At 33.2% G+C, this 20309-nt stretch overlaps 1 protein-coding gene and 1 pseudogene across 9 annotated transcripts in view; both read right to left on the reverse strand.

The window, feature by feature from the left end:
* Positions 1 to 20309, reverse strand: part of ANAPC10 (anaphase promoting complex subunit 10) — a 246919-nt gene that overhangs the window by 195527 nt on the left and 31083 nt on the right. For 2 of the 9 annotated variants that reach the window (XM_016164042.2, XM_016164032.2), the window contains exon 5: positions 11282 to 11712. The exons of 6 other annotated variants lie outside the window; for them this stretch is intronic. In XM_016164042.2, coding sequence (XP_016019528.1) covers positions 11482 to 11712 — 231 coding nt within the window. In that variant the 3' untranslated portion in view covers positions 11282 to 11481. Of the gene's footprint in view, positions 1 to 5285; positions 5340 to 11281; positions 11713 to 20309 lie in introns of those variants that run through there. One more of the 9 variants, XM_036233524.1, reaches the window with a different exon arrangement.
* On the reverse strand, positions 12903 to 13021 carry LOC118612800 (annotated as a pseudogene).

Genomic DNA, 20309 nt, shown 5'->3' on the forward strand with positions numbered 1-20309 from the left:
TTTTTACAATAATTTTTACTATGGAATATTTCAGATACTTCTTTAAATGCAGAGAATATAATAAACCTCTGGGTATATGCTACTTAGCTTACAAAATAAAACATTACAAATGTAATTGAATCACCCCATGACCTCACTTCCCAATTCCTCTTTTCCCTGGACCCCAAGGTAATCACCAAACTGAATTTGGTGTTATTTATTCACATAGGATGCATTATCAAGGTTACTTTCTCAGGCCAAGATAAAAGGACTAGTCTTCTATGAATCTTTAGTTAATTATTCCCTTTGTGCTGCTGAGTAGAATTTACGATGTGGCAAGGTCTAATGATATCAGAATTACGTACTCTTTTTTTCTATTAAATTGAAAGAGGGAAAATATGCCATTTTAAGGCCACTCCAACTATGAAATGTAATGTCCTTTAAAAAAAATAAAAACAACCCAGGGATACTTAGAAAAATGGGGAGAAAAAGCTGTATAAATGTGGAAAGAATTCAAGATTTGAGTTTGGGCAATATGACAAACTATACATAAAACCCTCCTGCTAGATTGCCTGGAAATGCTGGGAAAAATTACAGAAACCTTTTTTTTAAAATGCACAGCTAAATGCATATAAAAGAAAAATATCCAGGTGCAAGGAATCATGAAGCAACTGAAGACTGGAATGGCAAATGAGTAGGCTCCCCTGTATTTGCCTCAACGGTGGGTGGTGAGCACTGGTCGCAATCTAAGAGTCTGGTTTTAAAGGAAACGCAAAGGGTGAGAGATGAGATCCCCACATAAGGGCTGAACTCTCAGTTGAAGGGGAGGAAAAATCTGCCCAGCAGCAAAACAAGACAGTAGACAATAGGGAAACCGGTTTATCTGGGGTCCAAGTGGTGAAAATAAATCTCTTGAGAATTCATAACATGGCTTGCATAACACAGAGGATTGAATTTATGTCACATGTGGTCTAGGAAGCCAGTCATTAAATTAAAAAGTATTAAATCCTAAGCCAGGGAGGGGTCCCCACGGAGAGTACACAGAAGTAAACCCAAAACTCTCCCGGAAAGACATTCCTAACCCAGGTTGCACAGAAATTTTATAGATAAAGCCCTGCTGAAGGTAAGCTCACAATAAGATTTCAAACAGAAGAGAAAATGATCTATACTAGGTGGACTCAGCAGCCAAAAATGGCAGACGAAAACACCCAAGAAATTAACACAATAGAAATGTCTGATAGAAACCACTAAAAATTTATGACTGACAGAATTATCACATATTTAAATGTATTAGTCTGAAATTCCTTAAAATTCTAATAATGCAGTGCAAATTCTGTGTTCCTTAACATACATAAAAATGAAAAATGGGTAAGCAACTGTTAAGGGAAAGATTAATAAGTGCATTTGGAGAGAAGATAGGGCAAAACAAGAAATAGGCAACATCATATTATTTGTCACTGAATTACTTTGATGCCACGTAGAGTAGAATATAGAGTTGTGAATGCACTTAACAGTTGGCTATTATAGGTAAACACGGCCTCCTCTTGGAAATGTGTAAATTGAGGCTCTTTCCTCAAAAGTATCTGCAAAAACAATGATGTACAGCAAGCAACTATTATACAGGATCTGCAGGGTTTGGGTCTGTACATCAAAGTTAACAATGGGAGAGGTGGTGGTGGAGAAAACTATTATACTCATCTTTAAATCTTTCCTACATTTAACTATTTGTAATGCTTTATAAATTAATGATCAATATATTCACTATTGACTCCTTATTTATTTTATTCTGAGGCCCCCATATAATAGACAGCGTGGTTTCATTATCTCCTGATTATCTTTAACCTGAACGTAAACTTTCTGCCCAGCCAAATGGAAGCGAACAATGAATTCTATTTTATATTTCCTGTCATTTCTTGCCATGTGCACGGACGTATTCTTAACTGGGCCTTATTGCATCACGTGTGTTTTTCATTTACTCATCAAATGTTTTCTTGTAAGCTCACCGTGTGTCAAGTATTATGTTCTAGAGGCTACATTATTAGGATGGTTTCAGAATCTATCTTAATTGCCTCCAGTGCTACTTACGGATTTAACCTTCTTAAAACACATATCACTAACCGACCTATTCAAAACCCTTCAATGGTTCCCTGAAAAATACAAGGCAAACATTTTACCTTGATATTAAAATATCCTCAAAAAACTGGCCTGAAAGGATCTCTCTAAAGTCTTCTCTCACCTCTCCCCTAGGTGTTTATTTGCATTTGCTTGGGAGACAGGATCTTCCAAATAAGCCATACAGATTCCTTCCTACCAGAGAGTCATACTGAGTGAAAAACAAAACCAATTATTTCCAAGTTACAAACAACGTATAAGAACTATAAGGATATGAAACGGTAATAAGTAAAATAATACAGAAAGACATAACCTTTGAATATCAATCAAAAGAAAACTAGCATAGCTTTATTAAATCAGACAAAGTAGATTTTATGGCCAAAAAAACAGTAGAGACAAAGAAGTTCATTTCATAATAAATGGTTTGATTCATTAGAAAGATACAAGACTAAATGTGTACGTATGTATTTAATAACATAGCCACAAAATATACATAAAGAAAAAATGGACAGAATTATAAGGAAAAGTAGAAAAAGCATCAATCATATGCAAAGTCTTCATACAACTTTCTTATTTACTGACAGAACAGGCGGATAAAAAAATGAGAATATAAGATATTAAAAGATCCAATTAATAAATCTGAACTAATATATAGAGAGCACTGTACCCAAAAACTACAAAATAAATGATTTTTATGAAATATTCATAAAAACTGAGCATATGTTGGGCAGTAAAGAAAGTTTCAACAAATTTCAAAAACTGTTCTTTGACCACAGAGTAATTATGCTAGAAATCAGTAATAAAATACTTTGAAAATCCCTGTATATTTCTAAAGAAAATTAAGAAATGTCCTAAATAACCCATGGGTCACAGAGAAACATTCTAATAGAAATTAGAAAATATTCTAACTCAATGATAATAGATAATTATGTATCAAAACATAAGATCAACTAGAGCTGTTCTAGGAGGGAAATTTATAGCTTTAAGTGCATATTTTAACAAAGAAGAATTCAGAAAACCATTAATCTAAGTATTCATCTCAAAAACTTAGAAAAATAAGAAAAATTAAGTTCAAAGAAAATAATAACAAAAATTGACGAAACAGAACAAGTAAATGCAATAGAAAGAATAAAGCCAAAAGTTGGTTCTTAGAAAAGACTAACGGAATTGATAAGTTTCTGCTGAAACTAATGAAGAAAAAAGAGATAATACAAATTACCAATATCAGGAATGATGAGGGATCTAACATTACATTCTAAAGATCACAATATGATAATATGAATAATTTTATATCAAGAAAATTACCAATATCAGGAATTATGAGGGATCTAACATTACATTCTAAAGATCACAAAATGATAATATGAATAATTTTATATCAAGAAATTTTAAAATGCAGAAGAAATGGATATACCCCCAGAAAAATACAAATTGCCAAAACTTACAAAAGAGAAATTACAAAAATCTGACTAGTTCTCCATCTGCTTAGAATTAGGAATCAAACTCACAGTGAATCTTATAAATAAGGAATTATTCTCTCATACAAATTCTTCCAAAAAATAGAAAAACAAAAACAAAAATATTTCCCATTCATTTTATGAAGCCAAAGAAATTCCACTGCCAAAACAGGACAAGGACAGTACAAAGAAGAAATATCACAGGCTGATCTCGCAATGCAAAAACTGTTAGATGCACATAGATGAAAAATTCCTCATTTCTAGCAAACCAAATCTAGTAATCCACAAAAAAAGAATAATGCCCATAACCAAGTTAAGTTTGTTCCAGGAACATGGTTGATCAAACATCTAAAAATCAACCAAAATAATTCAACATAATAAAATAAAGAAAAAATAATAATATGGTTATTTTAATAAACACAAGAAAAGGATTTTATACACTCAATATTAATTCATAATTTCAAAACAAATGAAAAAATTTGGTAAACTAGAAACAGAAGGGACTAGCATTAATTCTATTAAGGGTTTCTTGATCCTAGACTTCTGTATAATCATACATTACTGTAGGGTATAGCAAATGCACTGAGGAAAGAAAGTGAACAAAAGGTATAAGGAAAGAAAAAGAAGAAATAAAACAGCCATCATATAGAGATGTAAAAAATCCAAAAGAATCTACAGAAAAATTATTCTAATTAAGAAGTTAGAAAGTTTCTGGATATGAAGTCTAGATATAAAAATCAATTTTATTTCAATTAACCAAAACAAACTTTCAGAAGTATTATTTATTATAGCATCAAAAAATATCAAATTCTTAGGAATAAATCTACAAAAGATGTCTCCCTAGGAAACTATAAAACATTACTGAAAAATATTAAAGTCTCAAATACATACTGCCTTCTGCAAATTAGAATCAATAACTGTAAGTGTCAGTACTCAAATTGATCTCAAGATTCAAAACAATCCCAATAACAAATCTATCTGGGGTGTGTGTGTAACCTGATCATCTGAATTTAAAATGTATATAGTAATGAAAAAGGCCAAAACTAGTTGAGACACTGTTAACAAAGAACAAGCCGGGAGAACCTGCTCTACCTGATGTCAATCGTATTACAAATCAACAGTAATAAAGACAGGTGGTCCTCACACAAGAACACACAAATCGAATGGAACAGAGAGCTCAAAAACACACCGCACACAAATGCTTACTTGATTTAAAATAAAGGTGGTGTGGCAGAGTACTGAAAAAAGATAATCTTCAACAAATGGTACGAGGTCAACTGGAGATCCATAGAAGAAAAAAAAATGTCACTGAACTCCTAGCATGTGGATCTGGACAGCAAAGCAAATAAAGCTTTTACAAGATAATAAAAGAGTATTTTCATGATGTTCAAGATAAAGATTTCTTAGCGCGTGCGCGCGCACACACACACACAAACACTAAACATCACATAATGGAATAAGACAGTTAAAACACTTACAACTGTCAAAAGGTTTATATCCAGAATATATGAAGCATTTTTATAAATCAGTAAGAAAAATAAAAATTTTTTAAAATTTACAATACTTCACAGCTATCCTAATTGCCAACATGTGAAAAGTGGCTTGATCTCATTAGTTATTAGGGAAAGGAAAATTAAAACTACACTAAAGTAACACTACACTCATTGAAATGGCTAAAACTAAAAAGATCAACAATATTAAAAATTGGTAAGGGTTTGGAGCAATAGTGACTCATACCTGCTGTTGAAACATGAATGGGTGCATCCACCTTGGAAAGTGATTTGGCATTATCTACAAAAAATGATCATACATACACCCTTTGAATGAGGTATTTGTGAGATATATATATCACTTTACTGTATATATATATATATATGGTTCACTTCACTGTACATATATATATATATAAAATGCATATGCAATGTGAGTCAAGATAGGTACTAGAATTTCATAACAACATTATTTGTAATAGCCTCAGACTGAAAACTCCATAACCAACAACACTAGAACAGAAAAATTTTATAGTCCTGCAATAGAATACTATATATATATATATATATATATATATAAAACAGTAAAAATGAACAAACTATAGCTACATGCAGTAACATGGATATATACTACAAAAGTCATGCTGAGTAAAAGAAAACCCACACGAAGGAACATATATTGTACATTGGTATATACACATGTACATAACATACATAACATATACATTAAACATAGGTGAAGCTTAGCTACACTGTTTAACTTGGGATAGAGGCTAACCTTGGAGAGGAGCAAGGAAACAGTGGTTGAGGTGACACATGAAGGGGGCTTCCGGGCTGCCAGTGTTCTAGTCTTTGGCATGTACGTGGGCATCCACTTTGACCTAATTCATTGAGCTGGTGCTTTGGTTCACTTCACTGTAGATATATCATGTTACACACACACAAAGAAGGCTGAAAGACTGACTGGCCAAAGATTATAGTAGACAGGACTCTGGTGCTCATGTAATTCTTATACTACTGACTTACTTCCTTTTAGCTTGCGAATAGAGAAAAATTTTCACATACAGAACATTTCCATTAAAATAGTATTTTCTCTTATCATATTCACTAGCTACAGAGTATCTGCAAAATGGTTACTAGTTATTAAAACAAGAAACTGTTCTTACACTGCTGTTTCTTCAACGCTAGCACATTTCATGCTTTAGTTAACAAATCTTTTAAAAGAATTTTAGTACGAATAATACTCTTTCAAAAACTTCTTCAGTTTTAAAAGGCAGCTTTCTTATTTTGAATCCAAAAGTAATTAGACATAAGAGAAGCACAAATTGGACCCAACAGCATAAAGTTGCATTCCTGCTAATGATGATTTTGTTTAAACACACAGCATGCCATATTCCAAAAACTCAAATATTTTTGTAATGGCCACTTGAGAGCCTTATTCGTAGCTGTGTGTGATTTCTGATGGTCTTGCTTACAAGTGGATTTTTCTAAGAATTCTACTTATTATCTAAATCTGGAATGGAAGGAGGAAATCTGGAACAACGGATCCAAACTGGGCGAACATTTCTGTGATGCCACAAGCCTCATCCTCTGAGGAATGCCCTTTGGAAAACCACAGATTTCTATGCAACTTTTTACCCCAGGCGACGTTCTGATAGCCTTCTACATGGTTCAATCTTAATTATACATGACAAGTATTCACTAAAGATTCTGATTAAAATAAAATTGCTTCAAAAAATATAGTTTTTATCCCATAGTCTCCTTCACAACTTATAATGGTGGTGGGTGTTAGGCTACCCACACTGCCTTTTTAATCCTCCCAAGTTTTAATATAGCTTTAAATAGAATAATTATATAAGTGTATGGGAATAAAACTAGACAACTGATAATTTCAAGAAAAATTTTTTTTCTAAACTCCAATGACTTAAAAAAAAAATGAAAACTGAATAGGTTCCTTACATCTCTCCTATTAGTTACTGAATGCTACCTTAAAAAAATAAGCACTATTTTAAAATAAACAGTAAAATTCTTTTGCTTTGTCTTTGGTAAACACCTGAATATGTTATAACGATAGCTACATGGGTCATTATCATTCTCCTTTTACCGAGGCTACCCTCAATTTCGTTTCCATATCCATTGAACATGCGATTCTTATAAATTTTAACCATCGAAAACAAACAGCTGGCCGAACTCTCTGCTCAGTTTTTTGGATACTTTGCTTCTTGGTAAGTGATCAGTATTTTGATACTGCTGTAGTAATAACAGGAAATGATCTGTTAAAATCTGGATGTCCAGCTATAGATGAATGCCAGGGTAAAGAGCAGAGCTAGCCTTAGAATAAAGTCTATAAAAACAGCTTGGGGAGTTATTTCCAAGACCACAGGGGGAGAATCATAATTTGCTCTCAACATCAGAAAAGCAAATGTCTAGTGGAAGAACATCTTATGGTGATCATTGGACTGCATCAGTGGAAAGCTGCCGGCCACAAACACAGAAATTAAAATGACTTCAATTGGTAAATGGTAGAGCTTCAATTATACATGATGTGATATACCATTTCCTGAAATAAAAATTCACTCAGAAAAAAAGTTTCATAAACATGTACAACTCTCCTAAATTGGTCCACATGTAATTTTGCTTATATTTGCAAAATAGCAAGTTGGATCTATTCACCAGAAAGGCAAGAGAAGACAAACGATGGTGGTAAGACTAGCCATAAAATAAAGGAAAGGTAGTTTCAGATAAAAATGAAAAGTAGACCAGTTATTAGGACTAAAAAAGTAATTTTTAACTTTTCATATAAAATTGCCATAGATTACAGACATTTTCTTCGATTGATAGTAGGGGGTTTTCTAATTAATGAGCCTCCAGATTTGTCCTGTTAACATAAGAAATCATTATCACGGAGAATTAAGAAACGAATCCCCAAGGATTTCTTCTTTTTCATGTTCCTCTAAGCCTTTCTGGACACCACTGTATAAAAACAAACCGGCTAAACGGCAGATCATAAAACACAGAGAGCTTCCTCACAGAAGGCTGGTACAGGAAAAATTTCTAAATATCACACTCTAGATCTAGAGTCACAGCAGAAGTGGGGAATGCCAGAACAATGTGGGCAAAAGAAGACAATCTTGACATAAACGATCCACAAAGCAAAAGTGTCCACATATAATCACAGCTATCATTTTAAAAAGGTAATTAATAAAATAAACTATTCAGAATTCAATAAAAAATAGTACATAAGACATCTTATTAAGAATTTTAGCATAATAACTTTCTAAAACACTAGAAATATATCAAATATTTGTATCTGATTCATAAAATTTTACACTCACAAATTTAGAGTCGGAGTATTAATTTGTATTAAATTAGTAAGTCATAATGGCTAAATGAAGAGAAGGCATGGTGTCTCAAATTATTTTTCAAGATCTGTCTATGTTTTACTAGTTGAGACCTTTCAAACAAGAGTAACTTTGCAAAACACCACTTGATTCCAAACACACAAATCATCTGTTTCAAATTAATTGTTGTTGTTACTCATATAAAAACAATGACAATCTGGATTCAAGAATAGGCTTGAAAAGTGAATAACTAGCTGATGTTACAAATAGTCTTTCTTTCCAAAATTCCACCTCCTCCAACTCTCTCTTCTCCATACTCCCATTCATTAATATGAGATTTTACTACTCTAACTTCTAATTTGGTTGTTTAGAAAATTATTATTTTCCTTAAGAGACAGTAACTGGAAAGCAAGGTTCATGATGATTTATTATTATGGTTTCCCTATTACATCTAACTTAACACCCAGTATCCATTAGATTTTTCAGAGCTGTGTATTTACTAGTGTTCAATGAACTGCTGTGTTTTAAAATTCCAGTTTTACAGTTTGTGATGATATTTCCCCAGGCAATAAACTGATTTTAAGTCTTATACTTAGATTACATGTGAAATTTAGAAATTTAAATCTTATAATTGCAGTTCATCAGATAACTCAAAAATATATACTCATAAATAAATGACTAAATTCATTGCCATTTTATTAACTGTTAAAATGGCTTTTTAATCTTAGTTTTTGATTCTCAGATCCTATACAGTGGGAAATAACTTTATTCATGTTGTTGCATGTATTAATTGTTGAGCAATACTACTATATGAATATACCACAATTTGTTTATATTCTGTTGATCGACATTGGGGTTGTTTTCAGTTTTGAGATATTACAAATAAAGCTATGAACACTCATGTACAAGTCTTTGTATAAACATTCTGCTTTCTTTTCTCTTGGGTAAATACCTATAAATGGAATGGCTGAGTCACATAATTAGGTGCATGTTATAACTTTTTAAGAAATTACCAAACTGTTTTCCAAAGTGGTTATACGTTAATTACATCCTCATCGGCAGGGTGAGGTCCAGTTCCTCCATATCTTCACTAACCTTTGCAATTGTCTTTTTAGTTGTGGCCTTTTCAGTGGCTGTGAAATGGTATATCATTATGATTCTACTTTGCTTTTCACTAATGTCCAAAATTCAGCATCTTTTCATATGCTTATTTACAAATCACATGTATTCCTTGGAAATGATTGTTCAAATCTTTTGCTCATTTTTAATTGGATTTTCTTCTTCCTATTGAGTTGTAAGAGTTCTTTATTCTAGATATAAATTCTGTGTGGGATATATAATCTATACTTTTAAAAGATGAATGCAACTGTTTTAGATAATTATGCTTTGTTACTATAACACATGGTCTATCTGTACTTTAAATAAGCCTTATAATAAGGGAAGGCATTATTTCCATAATCCTCAGGTACCAAGTTTTTCCAGGTAGTCAGCCAGCTGGCATATGAATAATAGAAAAAGGAAGTAGAAGTAGAAAACATACTGATTTTCTCAACATTCTTCTTAATCCCTCCTAATTTTAGGAGTCTCCTAGCAAACTATTAGTAGTAGCAGATGACAGACTGGATCGTGTAAATGATAATTAGTCCTCCTTTGTCTTTAAAGCAATTTTTAAAAACCAGCTGGCAAGTAGTAACATTATTACTAATAAAACCTTCTGTATTTTTTATTAGATCTCTTTGCCTCAGATTAAGACCTTGTGGTTTACATGTACATTTTATTTATCGCACGAAATAAAACAAAACATCTAATGCAGTGCCTAGTGTATATTGCTATTCTCATTTCCCAGGTTCTCTCCTGTGTTCTCAACTCCTAGCCATGCGTTTTCCTTTAGTCCTCTCTCCCACCCTTTCCAGCACCCCACCCTAGACTGGGGTTAATTTGCTGATCCCAAAAGAGTTTTGGTTACAGACTATTTGGTGACCCTATAGATCACCTACCATGCTTCTTCAAAGATAACAAAATGCACATGACAATAAACTCTTTGTGAAACTCATAGAAAGAACAGCAGAGATTCTTAGTGAAAAAGTAAATCCTTTTTTTTTTATAGTATCCAGTTAAATGAGTACACTCTGCCAGAATAAAACAAACACAAAATTATTTTTTAAACTTTACTATTTAAGACTTCAGTCTACTCAGTAATGCAAGAACCACCAAGCAATTTTTCCCAAACAAGAGCCAATCTGGGTAAGTTCTGTAGCTAAATAATCATCCTTCCAAAAGTAATAGATATAGAAAAAACAAGTATACGAAATAAAATCTACTCATTTTAAACCATGGAAAGAAACATAGTTAAGCTCCTTTAGTATCTTTTTATATATAAAGAATAATTTCATACATTTAAAAATTTTTCATTATCCCTCAGGAATGCTTCAGGGTCAGATACAAATTTGAAACACTCTTCTAGAGCGGCACTAGAATTAGAATAAACAGCGGATTATACTGATAATCTCTGTCATGATAGCAGTATATAGACAACTCTAGGGTTCAAAGTATTCATGGAAATAATTGTAACACAATTAACTATATTCTCCAAATCAGAGTGATTCTCATCAGACACCTAATGCTAAGTTTATTTTGACAGTTTTAATTTAAAAAGGCTCAATAATAAAAGAATAAGCTTCTTCTGGATAAAAAAAAATAATAATTTTGGCCTAATAAAGATAATACCTATTGATAAAACATAGGTTTGCTCCCAAACATGCAATAAATCATTACCCTAATACATGGTCCCTATATGAAATAATTATTTGGATAGTAAAAAATTGTGTATATCTTACAATTTTTTAGTTCAACTGGTTTTCTTTTAGTATAAGGAAAAATTTAATGATTGGCTTCAAATCCATTTTTAGTAATACAAAGTCGTAAGCTTTATTATGTTAAAGAAAATAAAGATAGTATGACCCAATTTTATTAAATCTACAAGATACTTTTCAATGAATACAAAAATTGTAAATTAGCTGATGCTTTTTAAATAAAGATACCAGATACATTTACTGACAAGAGAAAACAAAGACGTGTTTAATGACTTTTGTTGTTTTCAAGTCACCTTATTGAACGATACATCATGAAATCAATAGTTGTACATCTAGGAAATTTACCAATGGAGCTCTCTTCCACTGGTGTATATATTTTAATTTGTCTCATGTGGGTGTCTCTTCCATTTTGGTGATTGGCTAGAACAGCAATCTGTATCATGAATGTGCGAGTTGGCTTCTTATGATTATCAGTTAAGGGAACGTGAATCCAGCCACTTGGTTCCACCAATTCAAGTTGCTGCCAGGAAAAGAAAAGTCTGATTAGGTTTTCACCCAATGATTATATTATCACCCAATGAATATAATATAATGAATGAATTGTAAAGCTGGCTCATCTATATGGTGTTGGACAGGTACTAATCAGGGTGATTACTTCATAAGTACTAGAAATGTCTAATCACTATGTTGTACACCTGAGACTAATAGTGTATGTCAACTGTAACTGAAACAATTTTTTTTTTAAATTTTAAATAGAAAAAAACGTTCATTTAAAATTAACCTCTAGCTCACTAAAGAATGACAATATGATAATAACCATTACCAGTTGTTGGGCACTTTTACTATGGCCTGTTTTACAGTTGCTAAGTACTTTACATGTACTGTCTTAGTAGGTAAAATGAAAATAGATGTGCGTAGTCTTAGTGTTTATAGAAACTTGTACAACACACAAGTTTAGAATTAGACATGTATGAATGTATACACTCAATTTAAGACCATGCTGATACCAGTAGAAAAAGAATCTACCATAATGCTTCTCGTATATTTTATTTCAAGAGCCATGCCTAACATATCCAAACTCATATAACAATCAGATTCTAAACAAATTACAATTATATTAACAAAAGAAAATCATTCGTTAAATAAGCATCAAATAAAGCTTTATTTCTTGGAAACAGTAAGTGATTTACCTAGTCTGGATGACGATCTAAAGCTAAAATCTAAATTTTTAATGTTTTTCAATAAGAAATGCTAGAAATTTTTTTTTGATTTTTAATTTTATTTTAATCAAGAGTCTAAACTGTCCTTCTTTAACAAGAAAAGGAAAATCATAAGTCAAAAGGTAAACTGCAGTTTCTAAATATTTTCCTGAGGTTATGGTTTTCTAAAAATAAATAATGAGTTTTAAATTAATTATTGAACACATATGAACTATATGCATCACAGAAAATATAGGTTTATCTTATCAACACAGTAAATGGCAATCAATGAGTGTCAAAAATCTAAATCAGGATTCCATGAATCACATGAGGAAAATAAATTAAACAAAGTCCACTTTTCCTTCCCCTCTTCCTTTATTTACTTCTTTCACATCTCTTCTTCTTTTTCTATCTTTTTTTTTTTTTTTTTTTTTAGGTGAGGCAACCCTTGGTTGACCTCACAGACTGCAAGGACTTCGTCAGCTTACAATCCTTTATTTTTTATTTTTTATGCCTACAGCACCTGGTCTTCCTAGGTGGCCTCCCGTCCAAGTACTAACCAGGCCCAACCCTGCTTAGCTTCCGAGATCAGATGAGATCAGGCTTGTTTAGGGTAGCATGGCTGTAGACAATCTTTTTTATTTTGTCCGCTCTTTCCCCTTCTTTCTTACCTTCCTTCCTTTTTTATTCTTTCTTTTCATTTTTTTTTTTTTTTTACAGAGAAAGAGAGTGGGTAGAGATGAGGCAAGACACCCGTAATCTTTAAAAAGGTAGTTGTGCTTAAGACTGAATGATTTTTTTCTTTAACTACAAAATATAGAATAATTGAATCTCCACTCCTCACGGTATTTTTGGTCAGTGGTATTTTATAAACTTCCATTAGCACTAAGAGACTAGATATATCTGGTTTCTATCGCTAACCTTTTATTCAGGCTACAAATAGTTATTGAGTATTTAAAATGTTCAAAGCATTGCTCTAAGTATAGTTAAGCATACAAAACATGAATAAAGCCTTGTTCTAAATCTTAAAAAATAGAAGAGAGACAAACATCCTCTCTGGCTTCATTTAATTTCTTCATGTATAAAGTAAAGGGACTGGATAAGTTAGTTATCCAATGCTCCTTCCAGCTCTGACATTCAATGATTCTAAATAAAGGAAAGGTATAGGAGGAAGATGTCCATATCCTTCCCCAAACCTGTGAATATGTTGACTTACATGGCAGGTGCGATTAAGTTAAAGACCTTGGGATGGAAAGATTATCCTGGATTACTAGATGGGCCCAATGTAATCACAGAGGAGACATGATGACCGAAGAACAGGCTGGAGCGATGCGATCGCAAGCCAAGGAGTGGCAGCCCCTAGCGCCGAGCAGAGGCAAGAAACACTTGTCCTCTAGAATCTCCAGATTCTAGAACCCACCCAGCTGACATCTTGATTTTAATCCATTAGACCCATTTTGGACTTCTCATTTCCAGAACCGTAAAATAAATGTGTGCTGTTAAAGCCACTAAGTTTGTGGTAATTTGTTACTGCAGAAATAGAAAACTATCATAATGGATACACATAGGAGTTTTGAGGAGGGAAAAAGCACTTCTGGTTGAAATAACCTATTCTCTGGGTAAATGTACAGTAATGAATCTCAATGAACAAAAAGCAAAACTAAGATTGTAAATTCAACTCCTTACTAATAGAATGTTTCTGACAAATTTAACCATATTTCTGACAGACGCAATGTTATTTTTAGAGCACTTATATTTTAAATTCTTCAGTGTACTAAAAGCTGTATTAAGATTTTATAGCACATATAATTTCTGGCATGATATATACAGAATTGTAAAGGTAGTAAATTATTCAATAAATACAATTAATTAACTATTTCTCCAGAACACATCATAAAGTTTATTGATCTCCATCACTAAAAATATATTACAAAGTATGTACAGCTCTTAATATCTCTCAAATGGCTTCACCTTCGACTATATTGCCTGGAAGTCATAAACACCAACTCCTGTGTCTACTTTAGTTCTATTGGGCGCAGTCTGAAATTCTCAGTCATCTCTAAAACGTTATTATTCTGATACTACCAATATTTAAACTTATTTGATAGACTTAAAAAACCCCAAGTATATAGTGTGTGTGTGTGTGTGTGTGTGTGTGTGTGTGTGTATTTAACTTTTGGAAATGTTTGATTAAAAAGTTAATATATTTAAGCCAAAAATTATTTATATTTTATATTTTAAACAGAAAATTAATGAAAGGCAAAATTTTGCCCAAATTCCTTTCTTTTTACTCCCATTTCTGGTTTGAACCTCAATAAATGAAAATTTCAAAACCTTCAAAATAAATTATTTTTCTGTATTCCTCCTTGTTCTTTCTTTCCAACATCTCCCCTTTTGAGTCCTTTCTCCATATATGCACTAACTTGAAAAGTTTTATTTATTTTTTCACCTGCTAGTTATCTTTATCCCATTCCAATCTGAATTTTGTCCCACCAAAGAAACCAATCTTGTCAAAGTCACCAGTGACCCCCACCTTGCCAAATCAATTCCCTCTCAGAACAGCTCTTTGACACAGTTTATTACTGTATTCTGGATTTTATCTAATGATGTGTCTGACCAAGATCTTTGTATAATATTGTAGTTTTATACTATATATATGTGACATGGTTGACTAGAGAGAATGTTGTAAACAGAAAATAACTGGTAACTCAGTAAAGAGATAAATTTAAAGATTAATAAAGTTAAGACTTATTAATTCTAAGCTATATAGAATACTTGAAATTATGTGCTTAAAAATACATCTGTCTGAGAAAAATAGGTCACACACAAAGAATCAAATATAAAAAGTGGCACTGTAAACTATACGGCAATGGAGAATGTACTTAAAATTGTGATGAAAAATTACTTTTCAAACTAGAATTCCATACCCAGCCAACTTATCCCTCGAGGGTGAGATTAAAGTTTTCAGTCATGCAAGGTTCCACCAATTTTCCTGCCCATGTGGAGTATGCATTCCACCAAAAAAGAAAGTAAATCAAGAAAGATGAAGACCTCTGATCCAGGAAACAAGGAATCTACCAAAAAAGAGGTGGAGAAAATTCCCAGGATGATGCTGAAAGGCTGTCCTAAGAAGACAGCTGTCAGTCTGGGTCCTCCAGGAAACAGACACCAAACATGAATAGACATACCAGAAATTTATTAGGGGAAAAGTCGTGAGACGAATGGGGAGGGAGCCAGGGGAGGCTCGAGGAGCTGTCAGTGATGCAGGGCTGAGCCCAGGGGAAGGAGACAGGGAAGGAAGCGAGTTGGGTGGGCCCCGTCAGACTGTATACGGCATGGTCCCAGGGGGAAGTTTTGCACGGCTGTTAAGTCTTGAAGCGATAGTTGCCTCTCTGAAGACGCCAGAGTCCCCCGGAAGGACCCTGCTTGAGCACCCTTGCTGTGCCTACTCACTGGCTGGGGGAACACTGGAAAGTGTGGCCTTGGCACTGGCATGGTGATGGATTTCGGAGAGCAGCAGCTGGGCCATCAGTCAGTTACCCCCGGGTCAGAGATCTGAGAGAAACATTCTCATGGCCACTCTAGTGGCTCTGTAATGTGTCACCTTGGCTAGCCTAAACTACATTTCCCAGAATCTCCTTCCTTGCATGTTTCTAGTTAGTGGAACACAAGGGATATTTTCATGCAAGATTTGGAGGGCAGAAATGAAACGGCAGCCACTTTGGTTTTCACACTCACGTTGAAGTAAGCACCCAGGCCTGTGGACTTCAAGCTCTAGCACTGGACGTGAAAACAGCTTTACAGAGTTATTTAACCAACTCCTCCTTGTGTAAGATAAAATCCTTGTAACAAATCCCTCATTACACACTGCCGCCCCTCCCACATATATATGCTGTACACACACATGCGCACACGCACACGCACACACCCTGGTGCTCTGCTTCTCTGACTGAACTTCTATGACACACTGACACGGGAGCTGAGTAGGAGGCACAGGAGATGTGGCGAAGAAAAAAATATGTGGAACCAGGAGAGTGTATGTGACTGTTTCAAAAAGGAATTTTATAGATCTGCCAGATAATTTTGGGATATATTGATAACTGGTAACATTTTTAAATTTAAGGGAAACAATGAGGAAACTATTAATTCTAGAAAAATAAAATTATACCTAAAAACGAAATTTAAACATAGGACATAACATGAATCAGCTATAAACAATACTTACATAGTCATAATAATGAAATTGTGTATAACGATTTCAGCAAATACCACAAAAAAAACTACTAGGAAGATGAAGAGAAAAAAGTATATGAGAGAAGAAATGGGATTATAGAACTAAATCCTAATGCTTTATAGATAGACTATCATTAGATCATGTCATTAAATATAAATATGTACACATATATTATCTAGAATTGTACATATTACAGATATCTATATACATGTTATTTAGAAATATGAAAGCAAATACTCTATCCCCCACCCCTAAAAAAAGGCTAAAATAGCTAAAAAGATTGCTCCCGACAAGTGGGATGGGAATGCACATGGGATAGGGTGAAAGTGCTATTATAAATACTATTACGGCCCTTTTAGACTTTTAACCTATATACATGTTTTACTGTAATAAAAATATGCTTAAAATTAAAAATACTAAACTTAAAGTGGATAAAAATATTAAAAAGCTAATGCTGGTCCTTGCTTACCTATTCAGCCTTATCTTGAACAGTCCTTAAAAATATCACAAAAAAAGTTAAGCTAGTGGTTACCTCTTAAGGGTAGTGAAAGGACTGTAATATGGTATACTCCCAGCATCTGGGCTGCTAATAAAGTTCCATTTCTTACATTAAAAAATTTATACATATAAACTGTATGTGTGTGTTTTATAAACTTTGGAGAGGAAGAAGCACTAAGGACATAAAAGAAAAAAACTGCAGAAATTCCAGCACACAGTTGCAGAATTTCTCACGCTGTAAAAGAGGTTTAGCTTTTTCCAAGTCCTTGATAATCCAGGTAAATTATGATTTGCTGTTAAATGAGATCTAAACTAAATGAATGTATATTTCATTTACATTTTACATTAATTTCCATTATCTTAGAACAAAAATGAAACAGAATTTGTATGTACAGTAGCTATGAGAAAACCTTATGCAAACATATACAAATTTAGACTTTTCGCATGCAGGAGTAATTTTTAAAATATAGCAGATTAAAAAGGTCACTGTCATTTTATCACCATAAAGCTAAATAGTAAATGAATACTCAAAACAAGGAAAGGTAAAAGATAGTGTTTAGGTTCACACGTCAGTAACATATTTAAGGAAACAGGCTGTTTAATGGCCTACCACTGTATTATAAACCACTGAAAAATAGATGAGGGAATCAGGAATTTAAGATCCCAAAGAATCACTATAAAATGCTTTTTATATAAATCATTTAACCACTAAGTAAATAACTGCTTATTTTAAAAATCCAATTGAAGCAGAAAGATATACGGAGACCCAATCACCTTTTTAAAAAATGTTCAATATAGCAATGAAGGCTTTAAGAAAATATATTCACCATCAAGCTACCTTCAAAAGGACTGTTAAAAAACTAAGGCGAGACTTACAAAAAGCAGGTGACAAACTCAACAGACATATTTGATTAGGAGATATCTAAAGATTTTTACTGTAAAGATATCATAATTTTGTGAACGTAATAAATAAAAAGCAGAATTCCAACTGCAATATAATCCTAAAAACATTTTAAGGAGATGTGGAGCTCTGAAGGGGGTTGGAAAGAAAGGTAATGGGAATTATTCAGTAGATGAAAGAGACGTCCATTAATTAAGGCTGCCTCTATTCAAGTTTTCTGGCTTTATGATTTTTCCTTTTCTATGAGATAATAACAGTTAACAAAAACTAACATGTTTAGAGCACCTAGTCTTTGTCAGGCATTGTTTTAAGAGTTTTTACATGTACTGACTTTAATTCAGCTTTGCAACAGCCCTATGAAGTACACTACTTTCATATTTATCTTATACACAAGAAATCTGAGGCACAGAGAAGTTACCTTTCCAAGGTGCACAGTCAGTCAAGTGGCAGAGCAGAAACTCAAACTCCAGTAGATGACTCCAAAGCCCATGCTCATGGATCTTTATCAACTCAAAAATGTATATCCAATAGTTATGTGTACCAAAAACTCCCCAATTTTTATGAGATTACACAGAAAAACACACTAGTGGGTACTTCCACAGCCTATTAAAACATTACCAGTTTTCAAGGCTTTGCTCTGTTCAGCTACCATTTATTGAGCTGCTACTGTATGCCAAGCACTTAACCCACATTTGTTTTAATCATCCCAACACCACATCTCTAACTTATAGCTGAAAAGTTACATCATTTGCTGTGGGTCACCTAGTTGGCGAAGGATGAAGCCAGGATTTGAAAGTAATATCCTACCAAAACTCTGAATATCAAAGTATAATGTATTCTTAAAGTATGTCTGTCTGAAACAACAACAAAAAAAGACAAGAATATATTCTGAGTACAAGCAAATATAATATGGCAATTTGAAGGGCTATAATCCTATATATGCTTCAAAGAGTTATGGAACTCTAAAGGGGATTGGGAAAAAATGAAGAAAGTAACTGTATGAAGCCTCACAATAGTCATTGTTTCTTATTAGTTATGGTACCTAGAACTAAAGTATATTAAGGGGAACACAGGAAGTTCTTGTTAAAGGTCTAGGCAGAGGTGAAAACCCAATATACACCTCCAGTTATATTAAAAATTAAATGCAAACATCTCCATCTCTAATATTCTCAGTAATAGGTTTTCAAAACATCTGAATACACACACATACACACATTTTGCTTGCAAGATCTGTGATTTTCATTGGCCCCATACTTCATATATATAAATTTTGTTTATAAAAGTACAAAAAGTACAAAAAAACCCACCTCATAATTTACTTTTAAAAGTGTTTATCCAAATCTAAAACATCTGTCTAGAATAGTGAAGGTGGAGTTATACAAAATTAGTATTTTGCAGTAAGATAATGAATTTTACTTAACATGAATTTTTAAAGCACTAAACTAACTCTATTACTTATTACTCAGACGTTATGAAGTTTGACTTCATCTTGATGTGAATTACTATCATTTTGAGAAAAATGTTAACTTGTTTCCTACAACTGCAACCAGTGACAACTGAGCAGAAAAGCAAAGACATTCTTGTTCTATTCACGAGCACCAACAAACAGCCCAATGGGGAAGTGGCAATGTGCCAGGCTGCCCTGTGAGCAATTAGGCTTCGTGGCAATCAGAAGATTCGGCGTCTTAGGCCCCTATAAAACTAATATGTTAAGGACTTGATGCTTTTACTTCCTTTCCGGGAGGTATGTGTGAGACATATCTTGCTTAGATGATAATCTCACCCATCTATAGGAGTGAAAGAAAGGTTAAGGCTAATAAAGAGCAAATTGAGACCTCGTGAGAGATCAGCAAGCATCATTGCCCACTGGACCAATTGACTGAATGTAAAAACTGGTCCCACATAGACTGTAATCTCATTCTAATAATCAGAAGAAACAATAATTAAACGGTTGATATAATTACTATGAAATGTAAAAATGCATTTTAATTGATCAAGAAACTCAGAATAAAATGCAGAAGCAAAGAAACCTGAAATCATCTCTCAATGAAAAACAGTTCAAATGGGTAAAAATCTAGTTTCAGCAAAGCCATGTATACTTACTCTTTTATTAACCTTTATGTGGAAAATTTCTAAGAAAAAAAAACAAATGATGTTGAATGATTCAAATAAACCTTAGGAGACCGTGGGCATCAACTTTCATTTCACCAAATTTAAACCTGAAGTTCCCTACTATCTGGTAAATGCTTTCTCTTTTTGATGTTTTATGAGTCTGAGTGAAAGAG

This window comes from Rousettus aegyptiacus, unplaced genomic scaffold, assembly GCF_014176215.1.
Source record: "Rousettus aegyptiacus isolate mRouAeg1 unplaced genomic scaffold, mRouAeg1.p scaffold_m13_p_16, whole genome shotgun sequence".
NCBI classification, from domain to species: domain Eukaryota; kingdom Metazoa; phylum Chordata; class Mammalia; order Chiroptera; family Pteropodidae; genus Rousettus; species Rousettus aegyptiacus.